The sequence below is a fragment of the Stegodyphus dumicola genome, chromosome 10 (assembly GCF_044657685.1).
Source record: "Stegodyphus dumicola isolate Sdum_Otavi_A_Nest chromosome 10, ASM4465768v1".
NCBI classification, from domain to species: Eukaryota; Metazoa; Arthropoda; class Arachnida; order Araneae; family Eresidae; genus Stegodyphus; species Stegodyphus dumicola.
In genome coordinates, this window is record NC_140777.1 from 98499024 (window position 1) to 98522438 (window position 23415).

The 23415-nt window shown below is 32.3% G+C and overlaps 2 protein-coding genes and 1 long non-coding RNA gene across 4 annotated transcripts in view; 1 reads left to right on the forward strand and 2 right to left on the reverse strand.

The window, feature by feature from the left end:
• Positions 1–3902, reverse strand: part of OXA1L (OXA1L mitochondrial inner membrane protein) — a 54310-nt gene extending 50408 nt beyond the window's left edge. Inside the window, exon 1 of the mRNA XM_035358564.2 lies at positions 3710–3902. Coding sequence (XP_035214455.1) covers positions 3710–3859 — 150 coding nt within the window. The 5' untranslated portion in view covers positions 3860–3902. The remainder of the gene's footprint in view (positions 1–3709) is intronic.
• A 2472-nt stretch (positions 3903–6374) lies between these two features.
• On the reverse strand, positions 6375–8410 carry LOC146995046 (uncharacterized). The gene is made up of 2 exons (XR_015043487.1): positions 8160–8410; positions 6375–7298 (listed from the first exon to the last, which is right to left on the reverse strand). It is a non-coding gene; the product is annotated as an uncharacterized LOC146995046 (long non-coding RNA).
• Positions 8411–8491: 81 nt separating this feature from the next.
• LOC118188192 (putative RNA polymerase II nuclear localization protein SLC7A6OS) overlaps positions 8492–23415 on the forward strand; it is a 52578-nt gene continuing 37654 nt past the window's right edge. Inside the window, exon 1 of one of the 2 annotated variants that reach the window (XM_035358565.2) lies at positions 8492–8768. In XM_035358565.2, coding sequence (XP_035214456.2) covers positions 8631–8768 — 138 coding nt within the window. In that variant the 5' untranslated portion in view covers positions 8492–8630. The remainder of the gene's footprint in view (positions 8769–23415) is intronic. The other variant, XM_035358566.2, reaches the window with a different exon arrangement.

Genomic DNA, 23415 nt, shown 5'->3' on the forward strand with positions numbered 1-23415 from the left:
TGCAATGTCTGGAAGAAAGGCCACTACAGCATGATTGCAACACTCAAGGTAAACAGTGCAAAAAAAAACTAAAATTGCACAGAAACGCCACAACCATATAAATGCCACACTGTGTTAATTTGCACATGGCATCACCATGAATGTCAATGTCACAAAACCTTAACCTATATTGTGATACATGGCATATCATTTAAGAAAATTGCATGAAATAAAACCATAACTGAAAAATAAGTGAGAAATGTTGAAAATACGTTTACGTTAACAAATGTACGTATATTCAACCAATAAAGATGGTGGTAGTAATGCATTTCTGGCACAAAACTCTAAAGGCCATATGCGTCAAATACAGGATTCATTGTTTAACACACAAACTATTGTACACTGCTGCAAGGAAAAAAAAAAAAAAAAAGAAAGTTCAATATCTCCCATTCTAGTGGGCCTATTGATGAAATTCAACTTGCGTTTTTCATGTCTCAAAAGCGCGAAGATACGTATTAGATGTATATACAGCATTGTTCTAATATAGGTATTTTGACACAAAATTGGACTTTTTCTGCCTTGTTTTATGCCTTGTTGGCATGTTCTGAACAACAAGGCATGCCAAAGGTAAGTATGCTTTCGCTTTGTAGATCCTGCAACAGCTGAAGTTCTTTCCAACATCACCAAAAATTCAAATTTTAATTTTGATAATGCAGCTATAATAATAGTTAAAAAAAACTGTATCAAATTAGTCAACAAAGAGTGGTATTTGTGATGTTAACTTAATATCTTTCAAATCTAATTATTTTTCTCTTCCCACTGCTATACCAGCAAAAGAAAACCAACTTTTAACAACACCCCACTTTAAATAAGAATATCTTGGGTTCACCTATCGTCAGATAGAGGTCAGATAGAGGTAAAAGTATATTTAGGGCGGTACATGGATACCGATTTTGTGCAATGCTTTGACTCATTATTTTGGCTTGCGAAGGCTTTGTGTAGGCGGCGATTTTTACAAAAATCGCCGCTACCCAAAGCCAAAATAACAAGACAAACAATTGCACAAACTCAGTATCCATGTACACATTGACTTATTTTCACTTACCCCCCCCCAACCGAATTGCACAAAAATGGCATTGCACACTCCTTTGATTTTATCCATGTACATGTCGATTTATTTTCACTGACAAAAAAATCCCCGAATTGCACAAAAATGGCATTGCGCACTCTTTTAACTTTATCCACTGTACACGTCGACCTATTTTCACTTAAAAAGAAATCCCAGAATGGCACAAACTGCCATTGCGCACTCCCTTTACTTTATCCATGCACACATCAATATATTTTCACTTAAAAAGTCAAAGGAGCACCAAAGTCTACAATATAGGCAAACAAAAAATACATAATCTCAATAAAATACATTTTAAACCAAACAATAAAATAACATAAAAAAGGGAAAACAAGTTATACATTTAAGCACTACCAAAAGCAAATATTCACTTACCATGATTTTCGAATTTGCTTCGTACACCCAGAGCCCCGTAAAAATCAAAATATCAATAATACTCAAATGACTTTTTTCAAACCAGGTACTCTTTCTGGTAAAATCCTAGTTTATGGTGCAGCCTTGGCGCGATTTTGAAAATTATCACCAACACCAAAAATGACTCAAAGAATATCTACGTATATACTATACACTATATACATAGTATATACAGTCAAAAGTCGTTAATTCGGACACCCATAATCCGGACCTCAAAGCTAAAAACATTCTGCGCATGCGCCGTGTTGACTCATGCGCATAGGCGTATACGCGTGCGCGTAAGACCTTTACGACTGCGCATATGCGTGTGCGCAAGTGCAGAATACATTTTCGCGTGCACATTTTATGTATAACGGACGGTATAAGCTAAAATTATCTAATTATCTATTTCAGTTAATGTTGATGATTGCGTTGTTCCTTAATCTTCGAATTGGATCCGGCTTATTTTTTTTTGCAGACTGTAAGAGCAATTTTATAAAAGTAAACTTGAACTTTCGATTATGTCAAATAGAATTTCTGATGCTGGAGCTCCCAAAGGATCTACAAAACGAAAGTATGTTTCGATATCCATCAAACAAAAAGTGGAATTGCTGCAAAAAAATGGATAAAGACATGAAGAAGGTGACAGAGAGGTTAGTGAAAACGAAAAAATTTCGATTGACAAGTTAGTCGGTATTCTCGGCACAGCAATTACGGGACTTGAACAGCAGAACTTTGTAACTGAACAAGAAATTATGTCTGTTTATAAAATTAAAGAGAAAGTATTACCACATAAAACGAAGCAACTTAAACAACTTACATTGAAAGAAATGTTTAATAAAGTAAGCAAATAAATATTAAGCTTTTTTTTTTTTGTAAATTTTGATAACCTTTAGATCATAATTGTTTTTTATTTCATAAATTACTGTTTCATATTTTTAATTTTAGAATTTCTGCATGCCATCTTACGAGATTTAAACTGATGATCTATAATCCGGAAAAATTGATAATCCGGAATCGCTGAAGTCCCGACGAGTCCGGATTAACGACTTTTGACTGTAGTACATACACTATATACTATATACATAGTATATACTATGTATATATTCTTTGAATGACCCGTTTACTACTCATCGTATATGTCCCGTTTGTACTGCTCATCATAAAGTCGCCAAATTGCGTCTGCACCGGATACTAGGATTAAACCCTCTTTCTGATAGAATGCTTCACACAGTGACCATCTGAACCTGTCTTCCTACAAACCCACTCAAATCCATCTAAATGGTTTTAACACACACCACAAAAACGCTTACAAAACATCCCATGATTCAAAATTTCTCAGAATTATGCACCCGATAACGTCACAATAGGGTTTCCATAACATTCAACTACTCAGGCTCCCATAAATGAAACAACAATTTGGCAATAAATCAAACAACAACTTCGCCATAATACAAGAGGTACCTTAAAGTCGACTCTACCCCAGATAGATAACTATTAATCTCCCACCTCTGCAAACACTTTTCAAGGGCCAATTGTATCCGTATATCAAATGCAGCCATTATATTCATAAAATTAACTTTCAGGTAATTAAATTCTGTGACTTTGTTTCTGTAACTTGTTTTTATTTGTAATCTTTAAAATAATATTTCAAAAGAATTAAAAAAACATAAACCTAATAAACAAGTAAAAACATTTTTTATATTCTGTTATTTATGTGCAACTGTATGTATGTATTATTATACTGTATGTATGTATTATTATGTAGCATGCTGAGTACAGAGAAAACTGTAAGGCCACTGATGATGAAAGCAGTCCCTTTAAAAGGGTCGACACATGAAAAGGGTTGGGAATCTTTGTTGTAAAGGAGACAGTCTGCATTTTATCTATATGTGAAGAGTCTCACATACACACATAAAAAACATAATCTATACAACTGGTTTGTTACTTGTTCGATCAGGAATTGAGCTCTAGCTGGGAAGGGATTTAAATAAATAATAATACACGATATGAAATGCTTTTGCTTCAATTATGTGAAAATTTAAAATTTCTGAATCCTGACAAAGTGAATTGAAATTCGTTCTTTACATAAATGAACTTTTCATAATTACGAAACTAGTAAAAAAATAGAATAAAATTACTTGAGTAGGGGAAAGAATCCTAAAATCACTCTAAAACTTATTCACCGGCAATAATATTTACACTTACTTTAACTGCACTTGACAACTTTATTACAAGCTGGCTATTACTCCGCACATACACCTGATGAAAATTATGAATAACTGAGAAATTTGGATGAATAAATAATTTACTGAGAGACATAACTCCTGGTATGAAATTTGAAAACTTTACATACATTCAACATAAACACATGCTTAAGGTCAATAACAAAGTGGTGTTGCCAAATTAAGTTTTAAATGGATTTTAATAATAGACATAACAGACGCTCGATTAAATGTGATTAAAAAATTGTTCTTTAAAAGGAATTTCTCAAATTAAGCTTACTCACGTATGAGTGATACAGCAAAGTTAGCAAAGAAAATTTATCTAATTGTTTATTTAATTTGAAGATGAATATCTTGCTCACTCAGTTAATGAAGAATCAAAATTGGGTCAATATGTTAGATATTTCGCGATCATTTCATTCCCTATCATTAATTTCCCAAAATTCTCAAGTAATATCCCAAGAAATTTTGGGTATAAAACTTTAAGAAAATTAACTGGAAGCATTTTAACTAGTACTTAAAATGTTTCCTATTTTACATGTGACTAATATTTTCGATTTAATAAAATATCCATCAGAAAATATTGTAAAAAGTGTAGAATTTTGTGAGCCCTCCGATTTCTTTCTTGATTAGATAAATCCTGGGAAGCACTTCCGCAAAGAATCTGGTAAATGTAAACATCGTCAACTTTGGCGATAACAATTCAAACCTGGTAATCCAGCGGATTTAACCAAAGCCCCCTGAAGATCTATTTCAGGCGGACTTTAGCCAGGAATAAAAGGGTCATTATTACAAAGCTCATTATTACAAGATTATTTTACTTCCGTTAGGCTTTATAAATTGTTTTCTGTGCTAACTTGAATTCAGTACAAATTTGCTTCACGTTTAATCGGTTAATTTTGAATTTTCACTTCTATATGCTTCTTATATTGTTTTGTCTGCTAACTTGAATTTATGTTACTTATTCTTTAATACGCATAATATATTGTTTTCTCTTCTAACTTGAATTTATGTTACTTTTTCTTTAATTATTTTGATTATATACACTAAATACCACGTTTTTGCGGCTAACTTCCATGTGTTTTAATATCTGATAACCGTACGTAAGGCTCCTCTAAACCAGGCTGAATCACCAACTTTTCTCTCTTGGCGAGGGAGTGAACGCGCTGCCAATTTTGGCGCGTTTATCGCACACGCTGGCTGAATGTCTGCTGTTTTTTTAAAGATTTATTTTATAGACGCGCGGCATTCAGCGCATATAAACTTTTCGGATAATTTATTAATTCTCGAATAGTATATAGACGTTTTCACTTAAATAAAAATTTCGCGTATATTTTGTAAACATATTCAAAATAACTTATTCTTTAGATGTTTCAGTTTCGTTAGCAGACTAAAATAAATAAGATATGAATAAAAACTTTCAATAGTGTCAAATGGGGAAATAGTTAAAGCGTAGAGTGTGCAAATAAATTTATCTTAATGACATTTTAACAAAAACTTCCATAAAAACACTGTAAATTCATACTAAAAAAATATGTTGTCATTTAAGTCTGAGGTATATGGAAATAATTGTGCAAGATTCTGAAGAAACACTTTCTTTTAAATGTGTGAAATATTTCATAACATATATGGAAGAAGAAAGTACAGCATTCTCTGTTTTGGATGCTTTTCATCAAATGTAATATAAATACGAACTAGAAACCGTAATAAAAAGTCCTTCCTCTTCAATCAGATCACCTTTGTGTTGCATTGTATTTGTAATACTTCTAAAAATCCAATTTTTACCTAAATTAAAAAACAGTTATTCCATAAAAGATAATAACTTTGAACGTATATAGAATGAATTTTGTAATTTGAGTTATGTTACAAAATAATTCATAGTTTATATATTTTATACTAATAATTTAGATAAAACCTGTCCAATTTAAGAATGTGTGTTAACCACATTCTTAAATTGTAAAAGGACGACTTAATCAAATGTAATTCATTTCAAAGCATAAAAGAAAGCTTATTTTTTATTTTACACAGCAACAGCATTTTCATGCAGTCAAGTTTTTTTAACTGCTAGTTATTATACATAATACTTAATTTTAAACCCATTCTTATTAGAAAGCATAACTAAGAAACTTCTTTTTAAAGCACCACAGTGATTGCAAAGAATGTCGTTAAATTTACAAAAGTATTGAAGATATATTGAACAGCATTATAACAAGAAAGTACTGTACAAAATATGTAAATTTAGCATAACTTTTTTTTTAGTATTTGCATAGTTTCCTCCAAATGAACCTTAATGGGAAGTTATCTTGCGAAAATTTAAAAGTATTAAAATGGCCTCTATTTAAGATGTAACTGCATTTATAATTATTTTGTAATTGCGAATAGATTATATTATTGCAATTAGATTATGCACTTACAACATAATTGCATAAAGTAATGAAATTAAGAGTTCACAGACACAATGTAATATAATTACAATGCAATTATCTAAATTGTAATTATAGTCACTTATTTAATACCACAATATTATTACAATCACAATGTAATTTAAATTGGGTACTATATTTGCATACCCTCCACTCAAAAGGAGGTACTGATAAGCCTGGAAGTTATTATCAACAAAAAGCCTGTTCAGGACAGTTTGATGACAATTTCCACCGGGCGAAAAGTACATTCTTAAGCCCAGGCAAATCATGACAATAAAAATCATTTAGTCTTATGATTCACTATATTTTAAACCCTAAATTTGAATTCTGCACCAAATTATTTACCTATATTTTAACATATTTTATGAATTATTAGAAGCGATATGGCAAATATCTTCTAAAAATAACTGTAAAATATTTGTATTCATTAATTGATTCAGATACACACTTTTATTATTTAAGTATATCAAAATAACAGTTTCATGTTCCTGAAATACAAAAATTATGGAAAAAGTTAAAGTAATATTCTTAGAAGCATATGATATTAGTCACCAGATGCAAAATTATAGTTAATTTTTTGCCCTAAATACAATTTTATTACACAGTAGTCAAATGTGTAACTTAATAACATGTTATATAAAAAATTAATGATAATAAGTTTATCAGAAATGAATTAATTCTGCAAATAAACTTTCTGCACTTGAAAATTTTCTACACCTGAGGGGAGGGAGAGATCTAGTAAAATTAGATTTATTATAACTTCAGTTGGACCAAACACCTTCTCTCTATATATATGCATCACTAAAGAAATAAATAAAATTATCATGCTTAAAAAACAGATATACCATACCAGTTTTTTTTTCCCCTTGTTACCCTTTACATTGAGAAATAACAAACACTGAAAAATACTATCCTTGAAATTTTGTTTAAATGAAGAAACACACACCATCTTTTTATTTAAGCATTACACTTCAAAAACAGATACACATACCAATTTATTTTCACTAGCCTTTATACTGATAACATGCCATATAAAAATGAAAAGAATTACCCTTGAAATTTAGATAAAATGAAGTAACACAATGGGAAAATTTATGCACACGGACATCTTTTTTCTATTGCATATTGTCTGACATGATCCACAAGTGCCTAAAAATGTACCCAAAGAAACGCATTTAAATATTAACAAAAAATTGTTTACAGATTAAAATTCATTCATTTCATACCAGTATTATAAAGATCATGCATGAAACAAATCTGCTTTCCCATACTTTTAAGTAAAACTTTTATACTGGAAAATAGACTATATTTCTATATATTAGAAACAAGAAAATACTAATTTGAATGTTCTGCATTCATTTCTAAATCTTTACTCCATTGCCAAATTGTATAATACTTTGATTATAAATAAACTTGCACAATCCTTGCAATTATTGAAGTCAGATTATATATATTTTGTCTCACACTATTCAATTTATTCTATTGACTTCAGATGTCAATGTCAAAATTCTGGAAGTTATTTTAACCAAGAAACAGTAGTGGGTTCCGTGCATAAACAACTCATCTAACTTTTTAACAATAGTGATTATAAAATAAAGGAAAAAATTATATATCATTCCAACGATATTGCAACTATAGTGTAATGTTACATATATCTTTAGCAAACATTCAGATTTTATCTTGACTTTCCAAATTATTATTTATTTTTTAATAAATTTCAATATGCTAATGATTTTCATGTTACATTAGTATAAATTCCACAATTAGCACAGGAAAACAAAATACGCGCTTTATATTAGAAGAGAAATTTCTTTTCCACATTCAAAACATCTACATTGGCGATGTTTGGCGACTGGTACATTAACCCTAGACTAATTTAATTATAGCTATTATTACAGAAATTAGCAAATACTCAGGTTATTGTACACAAGAATTTCACTTTACTTGCACATTATAAACATCAGAGAAGATATAAACTCTAAATGAAGGCGTAATTAACATTATACTTACTAAGCAAAGTTCAGCGCCTGGACCAGGTTTCCAATTGTCTCTTCGGCAATTATTTACCCATTTCTTCTTTCTTCATTTTTACGAAATTTTACCAATGTATGACTTTTCCGTGAATGATTTGAACAATTAACAGCTGTACATCCGCCCATTTTACACAAAAGAAACACAAAAAATTGTTGCACCGTAACTACACAGCCGCCATTAAATCTCCCACTTGGGAGCGCGAATGCCTGATGATTCAGCCTGGTATATAGGAGCCTTAACCGTACGCCGATCATTCTCGACGTCGATCAAACTTGGCGAGTAAAACTGCAACGGCGCCAACGGATTCTTTGCGGATGAAAACCCAAATGCGGAATTCTGGCAACATGGTTTCTATCCAATTCCGCTCGCATATATGTTGTATGAGGTAAGCAAGAGATTCTTTGGAGGTAAGTGTGATAGTATTTCTGTTTTCGGCGAAAATTAAGAATGGCGGCTGTTTTGCGCTTGAAGCGGAAAGCTTGTGATGAACCTGCTGAAGGACTGATAATAGCATTGAAAAGACCAAAGTGTGAGGAGAACGTGAATGAAGTCTTTTTCAAATTTGCTGTTACTGTGAAAAGCGAGGTATGTTAATGAGCTTCATTTGTATCACTTAATTTTTTTCTTTCTGCGTGTCATAAAAAATAGATTTTATTGTTATCTCCCAAGTTATTAATAATCTTAAGCATGACATATATTTTATGTAGCGGAACGAATATTGATTAATGTAGTGCTATTATTAAATAAATTAAGATAGCTTAATTATTAATTATATTAATAATTAGCAGGGTTTTTCTTGACTATTCTTTAATGTTTCTTTTTCTTTGACCAAGTTATTCAAATTAATGATTGCTCATGTTTCAATGTGGTTTCAAACATCATCTTAGTATTAAATACATAGGTCATTAATGTATATTAATCTATGTCTTAATTAAAGACAATTGAATGGCCTTGTTTTTATTTCTACTCAAATTTATATGCCCTTTTTAAGATTTGCAAGTTGCCCCAACAGATAGATCTATTTGAGAGAACATTTGTTGATGGTAAAATGCTCAGCTGAAGAAAATGTTGACAGTTTTAATTAGCTGAAAGAAGATGCAGAGTTAATGTGATAACATTGCTGCAGTTTGTAATTATTGCAAAAGCTTTAATTACTCAGAAATATATTTCAAAAAACAATAATCTGTATTTTAGTGTATATTGTTTTCATATGCATTATCATTTGTCTCTAATTTTACTGCAGGTACATAGGGCAATTTTTAGTTACCTCCCTTCATTGTTACTTACTCTCATATTTGTACAACTACTTGTATATATATATAAAAGTAATCATTTTTTGATACCTCGTGTTATCTTAGATATTTCTGTCGATTGGCTTTTTCTGTTGATATATTGCTTTAAGTACATATTATTTGCGCATTGAACTACTGCATAACAAAAGAAATTTCCGTACGTAAAGAAAGTTTTATAATGGGGGTTTTCAACCATGGAGGTAGGAAGTTATATGGAGTGGCCCTAGACCGGTTTTCCCATACCCTGCTTTGAAGCATTGGTGATCCCTTCTTTGGTGACCAAAACATTGCATAATTTACCATTGAGATCAATGGGTTTTGACATGATCGGATGTAAATATTTTGTAATTACGTCGTCAATATGCATATAAATGTGTATATTTTCTTTTTGTACAATATTTCAGAGTCCTAAGTATATGAAAAGAATACATTTTTAAACAACATTTCATTTTGAACAGAATTAAATGCTATACTTTTCACAGAACAGTTTGCTCCGAATGGTTTAATTTGAAATATTTTCACAAGTTTTCGTTAATTACATTAGAAAAAAATTAAGATAATTCAATTTGATTCTGTTAAGGATTGCAAAAATTAAGATCAAAGTTTATTGTATTATTAAAATTATGCATTATTTCTTTTCTATTTATAGAACTTCTTCCTAAAATACTTTCTCGTATATGACATGATTTTTTAGCTTCTGAGGCATCTTTTAAATCGAAAACTATAAGTCTATTTATAATTAATGCTCTATTCGATCCATTTTAAATTAGAGCACCTTTTAATTTAATAGCGAAATACTTTAAATAGTACTTAACTGTCTCTGAATGTTTCTGAAAGGGAATAAAATAAGGATTTTTTTAAAAATATTATTTAAAACTTGTAATTGATTATAAAATATAAGGGGAATAATTCTTTTAATTATACTTATTATATTTTTTTATCCTTAATTTCATCAATACATATTCCAAAACTCTTCTTTATTACTTTCTTAAGAATAATTAGATTTCTTCACAGTTATGAATGAATAAAGGCTTCATTTCAAATACATTTATGAATAATTTAATGAATATTTACGTATTTTGTTAAAGGCAGATACATACTTTTTGGAAGCATATGCATAAATACCCATACATATTTCATATTTTTCATTTCCGGCATTTGGAAATCTTTAATTCCTGTGCATTCACTATATTTTTTGAGTAAAGTAATTTACACTAATTTTAAAAAGTACATGTTACAATAATGTGTGGATGTGAAAAAAATTTATTTTATTTAAAACATATTGGCGTTAGGATCATAAAATAAAAGGAGCGACTACTGTATTAAGCCTTTGTGGCGCACTATGTTAACGTTGGAATTTCAACAGAAAAAGTTGTATGCAGTCTATTTAGTCCTAAAGGAGTATACAGGTAAAATTTTGTAAAAATTGCACTTACCGTTTTAATTCTGTGGGTGTTCCATGAGGTGGAACACTGCTCCGCCAGAGCTTTTAAAAGTGCGACTAAGCGAGCATTGCAGTGAAGCATGAAAATGAGTAGAAGCGTTTGTATAAGAATGAAAAAACTCTGTGTTATGGCTGTATACATGGTTTCCTGGATATACACAATATTCTTGAATATATACGGATAAATGAGATAAACATCTATATACACAAGTCCTATATACAAAAATATTTACAAATTTGGTTGATCTTTACATTATGGTAACTTGGCGTTTTTTTGGCAAAAATTTGGTGACCAACTCTCCTACAGCAACCCTCTGTTTTTTTTTTTCCTGCCGCCATTTTGTCTTCATGAAGTAAAGACATGTTTCTTTTCTTTTTATCTACTGAACACTTCTTCCAACAATCTACTAGCCGAATTACACTTATGCTAGAAATTTTATCTAACAAAACTGCTTAATCATGACAAATATTCACTGCAAAATTGGGGAAAAGTGCACAATACCATACTCCTTACGCATTTTTCAAAATAACACATGCACATAAACCATGTACACGCCGACTTATTTTTACTTAAAAAAACATCCCAGAATTACACAAAAATGGCATTGCGCACACTCTTCACTATATCCATGTACACTGCTTTTTTCTCATAAATTAGAAAAATTTCACGAAAATACATGACAATTTTCTGAATCTTTAAACCCGGTAAAAAAAACATATATGAAATTACCTGATCGCGAAAAAGTACATACCCTTTCCAAATATGAACATTTCCCTGTATAAAATAAATAAAATATCCAAAAACTTTTACCTCTACATTATCTATTATATTACAGACGTCACTAATTCATACCTTTACTTCATTACAAATGGTTACAAATACTTAGTGTCAAATATTTAAATTATTTCCATGCACGTTTACGCAAATTACTTTACTTCCACCTTATATTTAGAACAATGCATAAAAATAATATCCTCAAATAATTAAAAATACTAACTTACCTATTCTTCTTCAGAATGCTGATTACGTGTCCGATAAACTTTTCTTATTTCTGTTTCAGGATCTTTAAAATCATACTTATAATTCACACCAAGGTACCAGGTAAAATAAATAACTTAATAAAACATCTTTCCTTCTATCTCACACAACCTTAAAGAAACACTTATTACTACGCCTTTCAATCCCACTAAATACCCATTTCGAATTCACTTTAGTTAGGGCCATGGGATCCAAAAATTAACGAACACTGTTTCACACAACACAGAATAAAGCCAAATAAAAAATTTCCAGATTTTTTCCCGATTTCCCCCTTTTCCGATTAAAGAACCGTAATTCGTCCATTAATATCACATGACATATCCCATGATCTCTCATTTCCCTCACACAAAATAATGCGTAATCGGAACTGAGTACTGCTCACATTATTACCAAAGTCCCAGGTAGTAACCTTTATCGCCTCCAAAATGTCGCCAAACTACCAGTTACCATATTGTAAAGATCAGCCACAAATTTTCGGAAAGAGTTGGACCTCTCCGTGCCATTTATGAAAAATTAATAATAAAAAAATTAACTACGATTAATATTAACAATAAAGAAAAATAAGCCTATAATATATATATACACGAAAAATATCTACACAATTATTGAAAAACAGGAATGAAACTAAAATGCAACAGCAAAAAATTCGCGCAGGTCTAAGTAAAGATGAGTCAAGCTATTAATAAAACTCCCGCCTAAAAACAAATGCCAAGAAATTCGAGATGCCAATATTAGGGCTTTCATAACACAACTCACCCCTAAATACTGCTTTGTTTGAATTCATTCCCCCCCCAAAAAAAAACAGCGGAAACAGAAAACGTAAACAACGGATGTTCTCTCCTAAGCACAGATGATTCGTAACAGCATGAGATCGCTAAAGGCGCAGTGTTCCCGATAATAGAACACCTGGTTATATTCAATGATTCGGCGTATGGTTTTTGCATGAAACATTAAAAAAAAATATAGAACAAATAATTTGGAGTACGGCCAGGAAAATTATGCCTAATTTTTTTGCCCAAATAAAATTTTTTATATCATTAAAAAAATAGAGAAAATTGCTTGAAAAAAGTGGATTTTAATAACACATAATAAATGAAAATTCTGTGTCTCCTTGTGATATGCTGCTGTCTACTGTTTAAAAAGAAAAGTTCAAAGTATATTATAAAGGCATTTTTATCTATTTACGCTTGAATTTAAAGGTTTCAGAAGCGATTCAATTTGGGTGTTCCATGTAGTGGCAAACAAAGGGTTAAGGGTATCAAAAAATGAATGCAATTGTAAAGGTATTTTGAGGTATTTTTCATTCTTTAAGCATAACTTTTTTGCTAAAATCTATATTTCTGTAGTTCAACAGCTTAGAATTTTATAAAACAAATTCATAATCAAAATTGTTAGTTATCGAAAAATAACCAAGATATCATTTTTGCATAAATGTCACTAAATATGTCCTAGTATGATTGCTATTATCAATCATACTAGGAATGTTTATTTTATGCGGAAGTGTCCCGTTTTTTGATTTGTATGGAACTGTCGTGTGTCGAAATACTATCAGAGCGCTGTCAAGCTAGCTTCTGAATGTAAACAAAAAACAGCCCATCTGGTGACCGAAGCTTCGGAGCAGTGCTTCACTTCTAATGCCGATTTGGCCACTCCTTCCTTTCTTACCTCCATGTTTTCAACTGAGGGGGGGAAAGTGGGAGAGCTATAAAAAATCCTGCTGATGCCATTAAGGACAAAAAGTCATGGTAATCCTAATGCAAGGAAGTATAATAGTAAATAACTAGTTAAGAAAATTAATTTAGATGAAAGGTTAATTTCATATATTGCACATTTTTGCATTACTATCCATTAAAAAAAAGGCTAATTATATGTTCCAACATTGAAGAGGAAGTTCAGATTTTGTGCAGAAGTCTCCACATAATTTTGGACAAAGAAAAATCAAAATGCTGTTGAGCAATGCTCTGTGGTGTTTATTAAGCCATCTAGCACTGCTCTGCCCCTCTTCTAATGTCTGCGTATGACACTTTCAGGGTCCATAAAGCTATATTTGTCAGTAAAATTTTCAAACTTGGCATCTTGCATTTCATTTAACTTGAAAGCTTTCCTGCACTCAGTATAAATAATGTTCATTTTTACGATATTTTCCTGAATGACATTCAATAAAGTTTTTGCCAGTCGATTTACTACAGCATCTAAAAATATTCATATGATTTTCTTCACAATCCATTGCTAAGCCATTGTGGCAGAAGAAAATGTCTAATATTGTCCTTTCTTCAAGTAAAAAGGCTTTCTATTACTTCTATAATCTTGTCACATCCACTGATTTTCAACTTAGGATGAACAATTGAAGCTGAGGCACAGACCTCATGCATGTAACTGTTCCAGTCTGTAGATATATTGCGGTTCATCTTCAGTTGATGTTCACAGAATTCAATAGATATCATCTCTTGACACTAAAATAGATGAACCTCACAGCTGTAAGTAAGAGGATTTTCAATCTTTTGAACCAATTTCAAACAAAAAGGAAATCCAACTGTAGCAATTCAGAGTGAAGAAAAATTGCAGGAACTATATAAAGTCCAAAATTCGTATAAGAGATATAAATACTCTTAACCCGTCACAATAGATATCATCTCCTGACACTAAAATAGATGAACCTCACAGCTGTAAGTAAGAGGATTTTCAATCTTTTGAACCAATTTCAAACAAAAAGGAAATCCAACTGTAGCAATTCAGAGTGAAGAAAAATTGCAGGAACTATATAAAGTCCAAAATTCGTATAAGAGATATAAATACTCTTAACCCGTCAGCACAGGCGCTGGGATAAAATCCACCCTACGTGGGATAAGGGAAGTTTGTGCGTGACCTTTCTAGTACTTGTACCTTTCAAGGTCAAGGTTAGGAAGGGGTCGTCCAGAGGAATTTTTCCTGTGCCCTTGGGATTTTGTGTTTTCAGAGAAGGAATGTGCAGTGAAATTATAGTTACCCCGCACGTGTAGTAATGTTTCACTTCTAGAGTTCTTCTTCTATCATTGAGATGAGTGCGTACGAGCGAGAACAGTAATGACTGCGGGTTCTTGCGAAATTGTTTAAAGAGCAGTTGAAATTGAAAATTCCGACTCTGAGTGCGATAATATTTCGGAAAGTGCTCACGAAACTGATTCTGACCAATATGATGATTCACATGATTTATGGAGCATATCTTCTTTGACATCAAAGTAAAAAAATTACCCTCGAAAAACGTTCAGACATGGCCACACAATACAGTGACACATTTACCTGGTGTCAAGAAAAGCATTAGAAATTTCAAAAATCCAAGTGAGTGTTTATTGCAAGTTTTTGATGAAGAAATAATGGAAGATTTGGTGAAATTAACAAACATTTACATTTCAAAAATAAGAAACATATTCTCTAGAGAACTTGATGCACAAGAGACAAATGTGGTTGAATTGAAGGTGTTGTTTTTCCTATTACATTACGCTGGAGTGCTGAGAGCAGCACTTCTCAAAACAAAGACTTGTGGTCAGCTGATGGAAGCGGAATAACTTTTTTTCAAATAACAACATAAATTTACGAGCAGAGCGAAAGATGATGGCTAGACTTAATAGAAATGTTTTTGAAATAATTATCAAAAACATACGAAAAAATATTTTTTATCTGAATATTGTACTATAGATGAAAAATTAGAACCCTTTCGGAAAAGATGTCAATTCAAACAATATATAAAAAATAAGCTCTCAAGATATGGAATAAACACTTTTGCTTTGTGCGATTCGCATACATTTTATGCATACAGCCTAGAAATTTATGCAGGTCAGCAGCCTGTCTGACTATATAGACAATCAAATGTGCCATTGGATGTTGTATAAAGACTTATTGCACCCATAAGTGGCACTTAAAGAAATATAACTATGGACAATTGGTACATGAGCATTCATTTGGCTAATGAATAAGCGTGAAATTCCAGAATTTCTGCCAAATAAAATGGGCTTCTGTACTCTTCACGTTTTGGGTTTAGAGGTAAAGAATTAACTCTTACTTCATATGTTTCCCAAAAAGAAAAAATTGTTTCTTGTTCTATCATCCATACATGAGGATAATCAAATCGATCCATTGTCTAAAGAGCAGCTCAACCTCGGAATTATAACTTTTTGCAACACGACAAAAAGTGATGTTTATGCTGTTGATGAGTTATGTGGAACTTAGTCTGTTTCAAGAAAATGCCGCCGCTGCCCTCCAACAGTATTTTTTGAACTAATGAACATTGCAGCTACAAATGCTTTTATTATTCATCGATCAAATAATGACCAAGTGAATATGAACCGAAGAACATTTCTCAAAGATTTAGGATTAGAGCTTGTAAAAAAACATGTCCTAAAAAGGGCTGCTATTCTATTTGTCTCGAAAGAACTCGAAACTAGAGTAAAAAGGTAGTAGGAATAGAAGATGCAGCAGACCTTCACCCTAAGAAATTATTTGCAAAAATATGTTGTCACACTATGTGAGGATTGTTCAAACTGAGATTATTTGAATAATAAACTCAGGTAGAAGAGGGGGGTGAACAACCTATGTGTTATTTATATTTTTTAATATTTGTATTTAGAAAATGTTCTTTGATATGAATAATTGTATGACATTATATTGAGTTTTAAGGAAAAAAGCTAGTATGAATGCAGCCTTTTCATATTCCTCTAGTGCTTTATCAAACCACGCTTTATAATAAACACTTATGTTTAAAAATATGTACATATGAAAACTGTTTTTTCTAATATAAGAAATCATATATGTATCTTATATAAGTTAGTAATTTTTTGCATAAATTTCCATTTTAATGGCTTACTTTAGGTAACTAGTATGGAAATGTTTGTATAAGATTATCTCAAATTAAAACTGAAAAAAATGTTTAACAGAATTCACAAAGCTATTAGTCATTTATATTCTTTTAAAACAAAGAAAATGCATTTATTTATATGTTGGGGGGTAAACTCCAAAAAACAAACACTGGGGTAAAATTTGTCCTGCGTATTTACTAACGTAGTGCAGTGGTGCACGTATGCTAAAGGGTTAACACTTTCGCCATCCTTTCCCGTCCGCCGAAAATTTCTCCTCAGCGGCCCTTTGTTTTTTGCAGCGTTAATGTGTTTTTCTCTGTACATATGTAACTTTCGTAGTGGAAGAATTTAAATGAATACACCACGAAGTCTGTAATCCAGGCGTCCATTATCCGGACCTCAAAGCCACAAACTTACGCATGCGCGTAATGCGTTTAATGTTTGCGCATGCGTGTTTAGCACAAAAAGTGAAGCAACTTAAACAACTTACATTGAAAGAAATATTTAATTAAGTAAACAAATAAATATTAACCTTTTTTTTTGTAAGTTTTTGTTTTTTGATACCCTTTAGATTATAATTGCTCTTTATTTCATAAATTACGGTTCCATGTTTTTAATTGTACAATTTCTGCATGCCATCTTACCAGATTTAAATTAATGATCTATAATCTGGAAAAACCCTTAATCAGGGATCGCAGAAGTCCCGATAAGTCCAGATTGTGGACTTTGTACTGTATTAAGTAAAATCATAAGGAAATTGGAAAAGTAATATCTCTACTTATTTCTAACAGCAGGATTAATTTGATAACATCTAATTCAGGCGGTCCACTCCTCCCATTTTGTTGTTGTAATCTTTTACAATTATTGGTTTTTTTACAGTTCTTTTCCATGTTTCAACATCAGTCGTAGAGTTATTATGGACTGTACTCATCAAATGTACAGTCAAAAGTCGTTAATTCGGACACCCATTCGGCACCTCAAAAGCTACAAACTTTCTGCGCATGCGTCGTGTTGATGCATGCGCATAGGCATTTACGCGTGCGCGTAAGACCTTTATGGGTGTGCGCATGCGCATAATACGTTTACTCATGCACGTTTAATGTATAACGGACGGTATAAGCTAAGCTAAAATTATCTAATTCAGTTAATGTTGCAGATTGCGTTGTTCCTTAATCTTCAAATTGTATCCGGCTTGTTATTTTTTGCAGATTGTTAGAGCAATTTTATAAAACTAAGCTTGAACTTTGGATTATGTCAAATAGAATTTCCGATATATATTTACTAATATGTAAAGGATCTAGAAAGTGAAAGTATGTTTTGAAGTCCATTAAACAAAAAGTGGAATTTTTGCAAAAAAATGGATAAAGGCATATCCTTTGTTTCTCTAACCATTCCAAAATCTGTTTATCAATTTCACGCTGCTCTGCGAGGGGGGGGGATGCTGCAGCGCGCAATGAATTAAAAGTTGATCTCTCAGCACTATCCTTATCTTCAGGGCAGATGTTTTTATTTTATTTGGCTTATAATTCCTTAATAAATGTAGTATTTCATCTCGGTGTACTCCGTCTCTGATATGATTTAAATCAAATTCCTCGTCATTATAATTTGCTTCCGATAAAGAAGAAACTGACACAGAGGTTATTGAAAACGAAAAAATTTCGATTGACAAATTAGTCGGTATTCTCGACACAGCAATTATGGGACTTGAACAACGGAACTTTGTAACTGAAGAAGAAATTATGTCTGTTTATAGAATTAAAGAGAAAGTATTATCACATAAAACGAAGGAACTTAAACAACTTACATTGAAAGAAATGTTTAATAAAGTAAACAAATAAATAAGCTTTTTTTTTTTTTGTAAATTTTGATATCCTTTAGATCATAATTGTTCTTTATTTCATATTTTTAATTTTATAATTTCTGCATGCCATCTTACCAGATTTAAACTGATGATTTGTAATCCGGAATCGCTGAAGTCCTGACGAGTCCGCATTAACGACTTTTGACTGTATATCCTTCTTGTCTTTTCAATTCACAGCCTCATTTTTTCTCTTGTTCTGCTAAGTAGACATTGAAGATCTCTCATTGTCTTCTATCTTATGTAAAATGGCGTGAATATTCATGAAACCTGGGGGGGGGGCGAATTAAATTAGAAATAAAATGCCTGCAAAAAATTCACTTATGCTAGCCCTCTATTAGGTATTAGAATAAACAAATCTAAAAATTCAAACAAGTAAACATTTAGAAAGCATTTTAAACGTTTAAAATATAGAAGAAGACTTGAAGCGCAGTACAGCCGCCCTGCAGAAATTTCACTTGAACGCGCTAGACGTGTTACGGATGACGAAGAGGTTAATGAAATTGCTAAGTTTTCCAGGAACAAAAGTAATATATTTGCTCATCTTTCAAAATTAATTATCTCTAAATTTTGTGTATCCCAGTGACAAATTTTTGGAACTCTCTCAAAATTGCAATCCATGATAATGAATCCTTAACAAAAATAAAGAAATTGTCTGTTTGTTCAGAATGCAAAAAAAAAAAAAGCATAATCGTTCCATTTGTTTTCAGGCTGAGAAGAAACTAAAAGAAAAAAAAAAAGTAGAAGAAAAACAAATTCTCTCTGCATTCTTGCGGGACAAAACTAAAAGCATCTCACTTCAAACTTTTTGCATAACACTTCGAACAAATACACATTCAGTTTTACGAGGGCCATCCAGGAAGTAGATTACGTTTCCGTCTGTGTCCGCTAGGGGCGGGGCTAGCGCGGCCATCTTGGGGTCAGAGCGTTGCGCAGCTCAGTCTGCATCTAGCCGTGCTAGTGAGAGGTTCGTGCTGTGCTCCGTTCAGATACTGTGACGGTTTGAAATGTCTGCGTTAATTGAAAATCCCGCGAGGTGCGCTCAGTAATAAGGTTTCTGACTGCAAAAAACTGTAAACCGATAGAAATCTATCGGCAGCTTCGTGGAGTGTATGGGGACAACATTATCACTGAAGGTGGAGTGCGTCAGTGGGTCATAAGATTTCAAAATGGCCGAACCAATGTTCACGACGAAGATCGAAGTGGGAGACCCAGCATAGTGACCGCCGAACTTCTCGAAAAAGTCGATGCTAAAGTCCGTGAAAATCGAAATTTCACAAAAACGGAACTTTCTTTGAGTTTTCCACAAATTTCGCGAAGTTTGTTGCACAAAATCATCAGCGAAAAGCTTGGTTACCACAAGTTTTGTGCAAGATGGAAGGCAAGAAGAGGTAACGAAGTGGTTGAAGGCGCAGGCGGCCGAATTTTTCGACGAAGGAATTTCCAAGCTCGTACATCGCTACGATAAATGCCTTAATTTGTATGGTGACTATGTAGAAAAGTAGTATTTGAGTGTGGCTTTCATCTGTATATAATAAAATTTGTTTCCTATACTTTGTTTATTTTTTTATTCCAAAACGTAATCTACTTTCTGGATAGCCCTCGTAATAAGAGTTTTACTTGACACTGGCAGTATGAGCACATTAAAAAAAAGAAAAAAGAAATTGTGGATAATTTGAAGCTTCCTATTATTTGAACAGAGACTCTTTCTGTATTTACATTTGGAAATGAGATACCTATTTGAGAAACATACCATATTATTAAAATAAAATTGGTGAACAAGAAAATGCTGAATTTGAAAATCAAAATTGAAGCTCTAGTGACGGAACAAATTTCAATTTCTGATTTACTACTGCGTTATCTAAATGGACAAATTATAAGCAAACAGTTAAAGAGTTTACAGCTTGCAAAGGCTTAGGATTTTGAGGAAAAAATAACTCGTAACAGGTAAAGATTATTATTATGATATAATGACTGGGAAACTTATGCGTTTAGACAGATATTTGCTAACTACTGAGATACTGATTCAGAAATCAAACAACCAAAATCAGTGTTATATTTTCAAATTTTCACAGGACTAGTTTTGATGGTTTTACCAAACCATCATCGTCAGCTGCAAAAGCGCAAATGAACGAGATAGCATGTAATGATCAGATAAGATAAGAAAGCCTGGGCAGAAAATAAGATAGTGGCGCCATCTGTTGATAAAACCAGAACTAAAATATAATTTCTTTAAAGGCCGAAGGCAAATTTGGATTGGAATTAGGATCGTTAACTAGAACAGAAAGATTTTTATGAATGTGAAATGCCTCTAGAAAATCCAGTTCTCCAATGGAAGATGATTTTTGAATAATTTGGGCAGCAGAAAAACTGAAAGTGTGGTTTTCGGACCAACAATGTTGAGCAACAGAAGACTTCTGTGTTTCCTTTTTTCTAACATATGCCTCATGTTCCTTGACGCGAAATTTTTAGGCTCTCTTAGTTTGGCCAATGTAAATTAAACGACACTGGCAAGGAATCCTATAAATACCCCAGGAATTCATATCCGAAATGGGGTCCTTGAGTATGGAACTCGGAATTTTATTGATGGAAGAATAAATGACCCGAAAGTTAGATTTCTGCAAAATATGTGCAACTTTATAGCTAATTGATGGAAAGAAGGGAATGACAACAGAATTTTTATAATCTCCTAAAATAAGAGTGTGGCTTTTAGTGTGTTGAGATGAGAATTTTTTAACTGCTTTGTTAATAATGTTGGATGAAAAGCCCCTGTCAACAGCTATTGCTTTTAAATAATTTAGTTATTTATCAAGGGATAGTTTGGAGGAGCAAACTTGAAGAGCACGGAAAACATAGGAATAAAATGAAGCTAACTTTTGTTTAGTCGGATGACATGATTTAAAGTGCGATGGAAGACAAACCAATGAAGGTTTACGGTAAACCGTAGTACTGAAGTTGGATGTGTTACATGTGACCAGAATGTCGAGAAACGGAAGAGAATTGCAAGTCTCAAGTTCAAAAGTGAACTGAATAGCAGGATCAATAGAATTCATTGTTGAAAGAACTTTATTTAAATCATCGTTATTATCTTCAAACAGGGTAAATGTATCATCTATCTAGCGGAACCATACCGGAAAGTTTAAAGTTTCAAACAATTTTGATTTATAATAATGCATGTAGATATCAACCAGGATGGGACTGAGGGGGCTTCCCGTGGCTAATCCCTCAGTTTGCTTGTAATATTTATTTTGGAAAACAAAATGTGTTTGTTTCAAACAGAGTTGAGTGAGAGAAATTAGCTCATAATTTCGATGCAAGAGAAATGAAATTCACGAAGTCTGGTTTCTAGACATCTCAATGCACCCTCCACTGGAACATTGGTGAATAATGATTTTGCATCAAAAGAAACCATGAGTAAATTTCTAGGAAAAATGTTTTTAACCTTTTTTACAAACTCTATTGAATTTTTTATGGTGTAAATGTTATTGTCTGATAGATTGGAAAATCTAGAAACTAAATATTAAACTAATGGATATAAGGCAGTACCTAAATTTGATACAATAGGGCAGAAAGGAATACCACTTTTATGAATTTTGGGAAGAGCATATGATGTGGCACAATTCGCAACAGATGGGATAAGCAAATGTTTTAAGTTGCTTGAAATGATTTGTAAAGATTTGATTGCAGTTTTTATTTTTGACAGGTCCGAAGGTGAAGGATCTTTAGGGATTGGATTATATGGTCCTTCGTTTAAGAGTTTAGTGACACCATTGATGTAAGTGTTCTTATCCATGACGACTATCTGGTCACCTTTGTCGGCCTTTGAAATGATAATGGTTAATCTTTGGATTTTGGTAAATTCGTGATTTTTTGGCGAAAATTTGGCTACCAACCCTACTACAGCAACCTGCTAGTTTTTGTTTGGACACCATTTTGTTTTTATGAAGTAAAGGCATTGCACTTATGCTAGAACTTTTATGGAACAAAAGTGCTTAATCATGACAAAGATTTGGTGTGAAATTGGGAGAAAGTGCAGAATCGCAAACTGATTGCCGTGTTTTTAAGAATTGCACATACACGGTATCCATGTACACGTCAACCTATTTTCACTTAAAAAAACATCCCAGAATTGTACAAAAATGGGATTGTGCACACTCTTGACTTTATCCATGTACACTGCTAAAGTCCTAGCTAGTAACCTTTATCGCCTTACCAAAAAGTTGCCAAACTACCTGTTACCATATTCCAAGGATTAGCCATGATAATATCATGTATAATCTCCAAATTCCCCACTGACGAAACCATTTCTTCTGACATGTATAGGTTCACTAGAATTTTATTAGTAATGAATAACAGTCTATTTCTATTAGCTGCCACCATTAAATAACATCTGAAAAAAATATAATTAACTTTATCCTACTATGGTTAACCTTTTGGTTGAAAACACATATATATATAGATGTGATGGGAAGTCAAGAGACAATCAGTAAAGTATTAACTATGATTTTTGAATCAATCCAGATTTTTAAAGAAGCAGGCGTGCAGCTTCACAAGTGGCACACTAACCCCCCCCCCCAAAAAAGTCTTATTGAATTGTGGGTAAAACAAGGCATTGTTCCAAGAGAAAATCCAGAAGTTCCTTTTAATGGAGAATATTCCTCATTTAAGATCTTGGTTATGACATGGGATAATTCAAAGGATTTTCTGTGTTTTGACATTTGAAATATATTCATCACATCTGAACCAATTAAAAAAAAAATTCTCTTA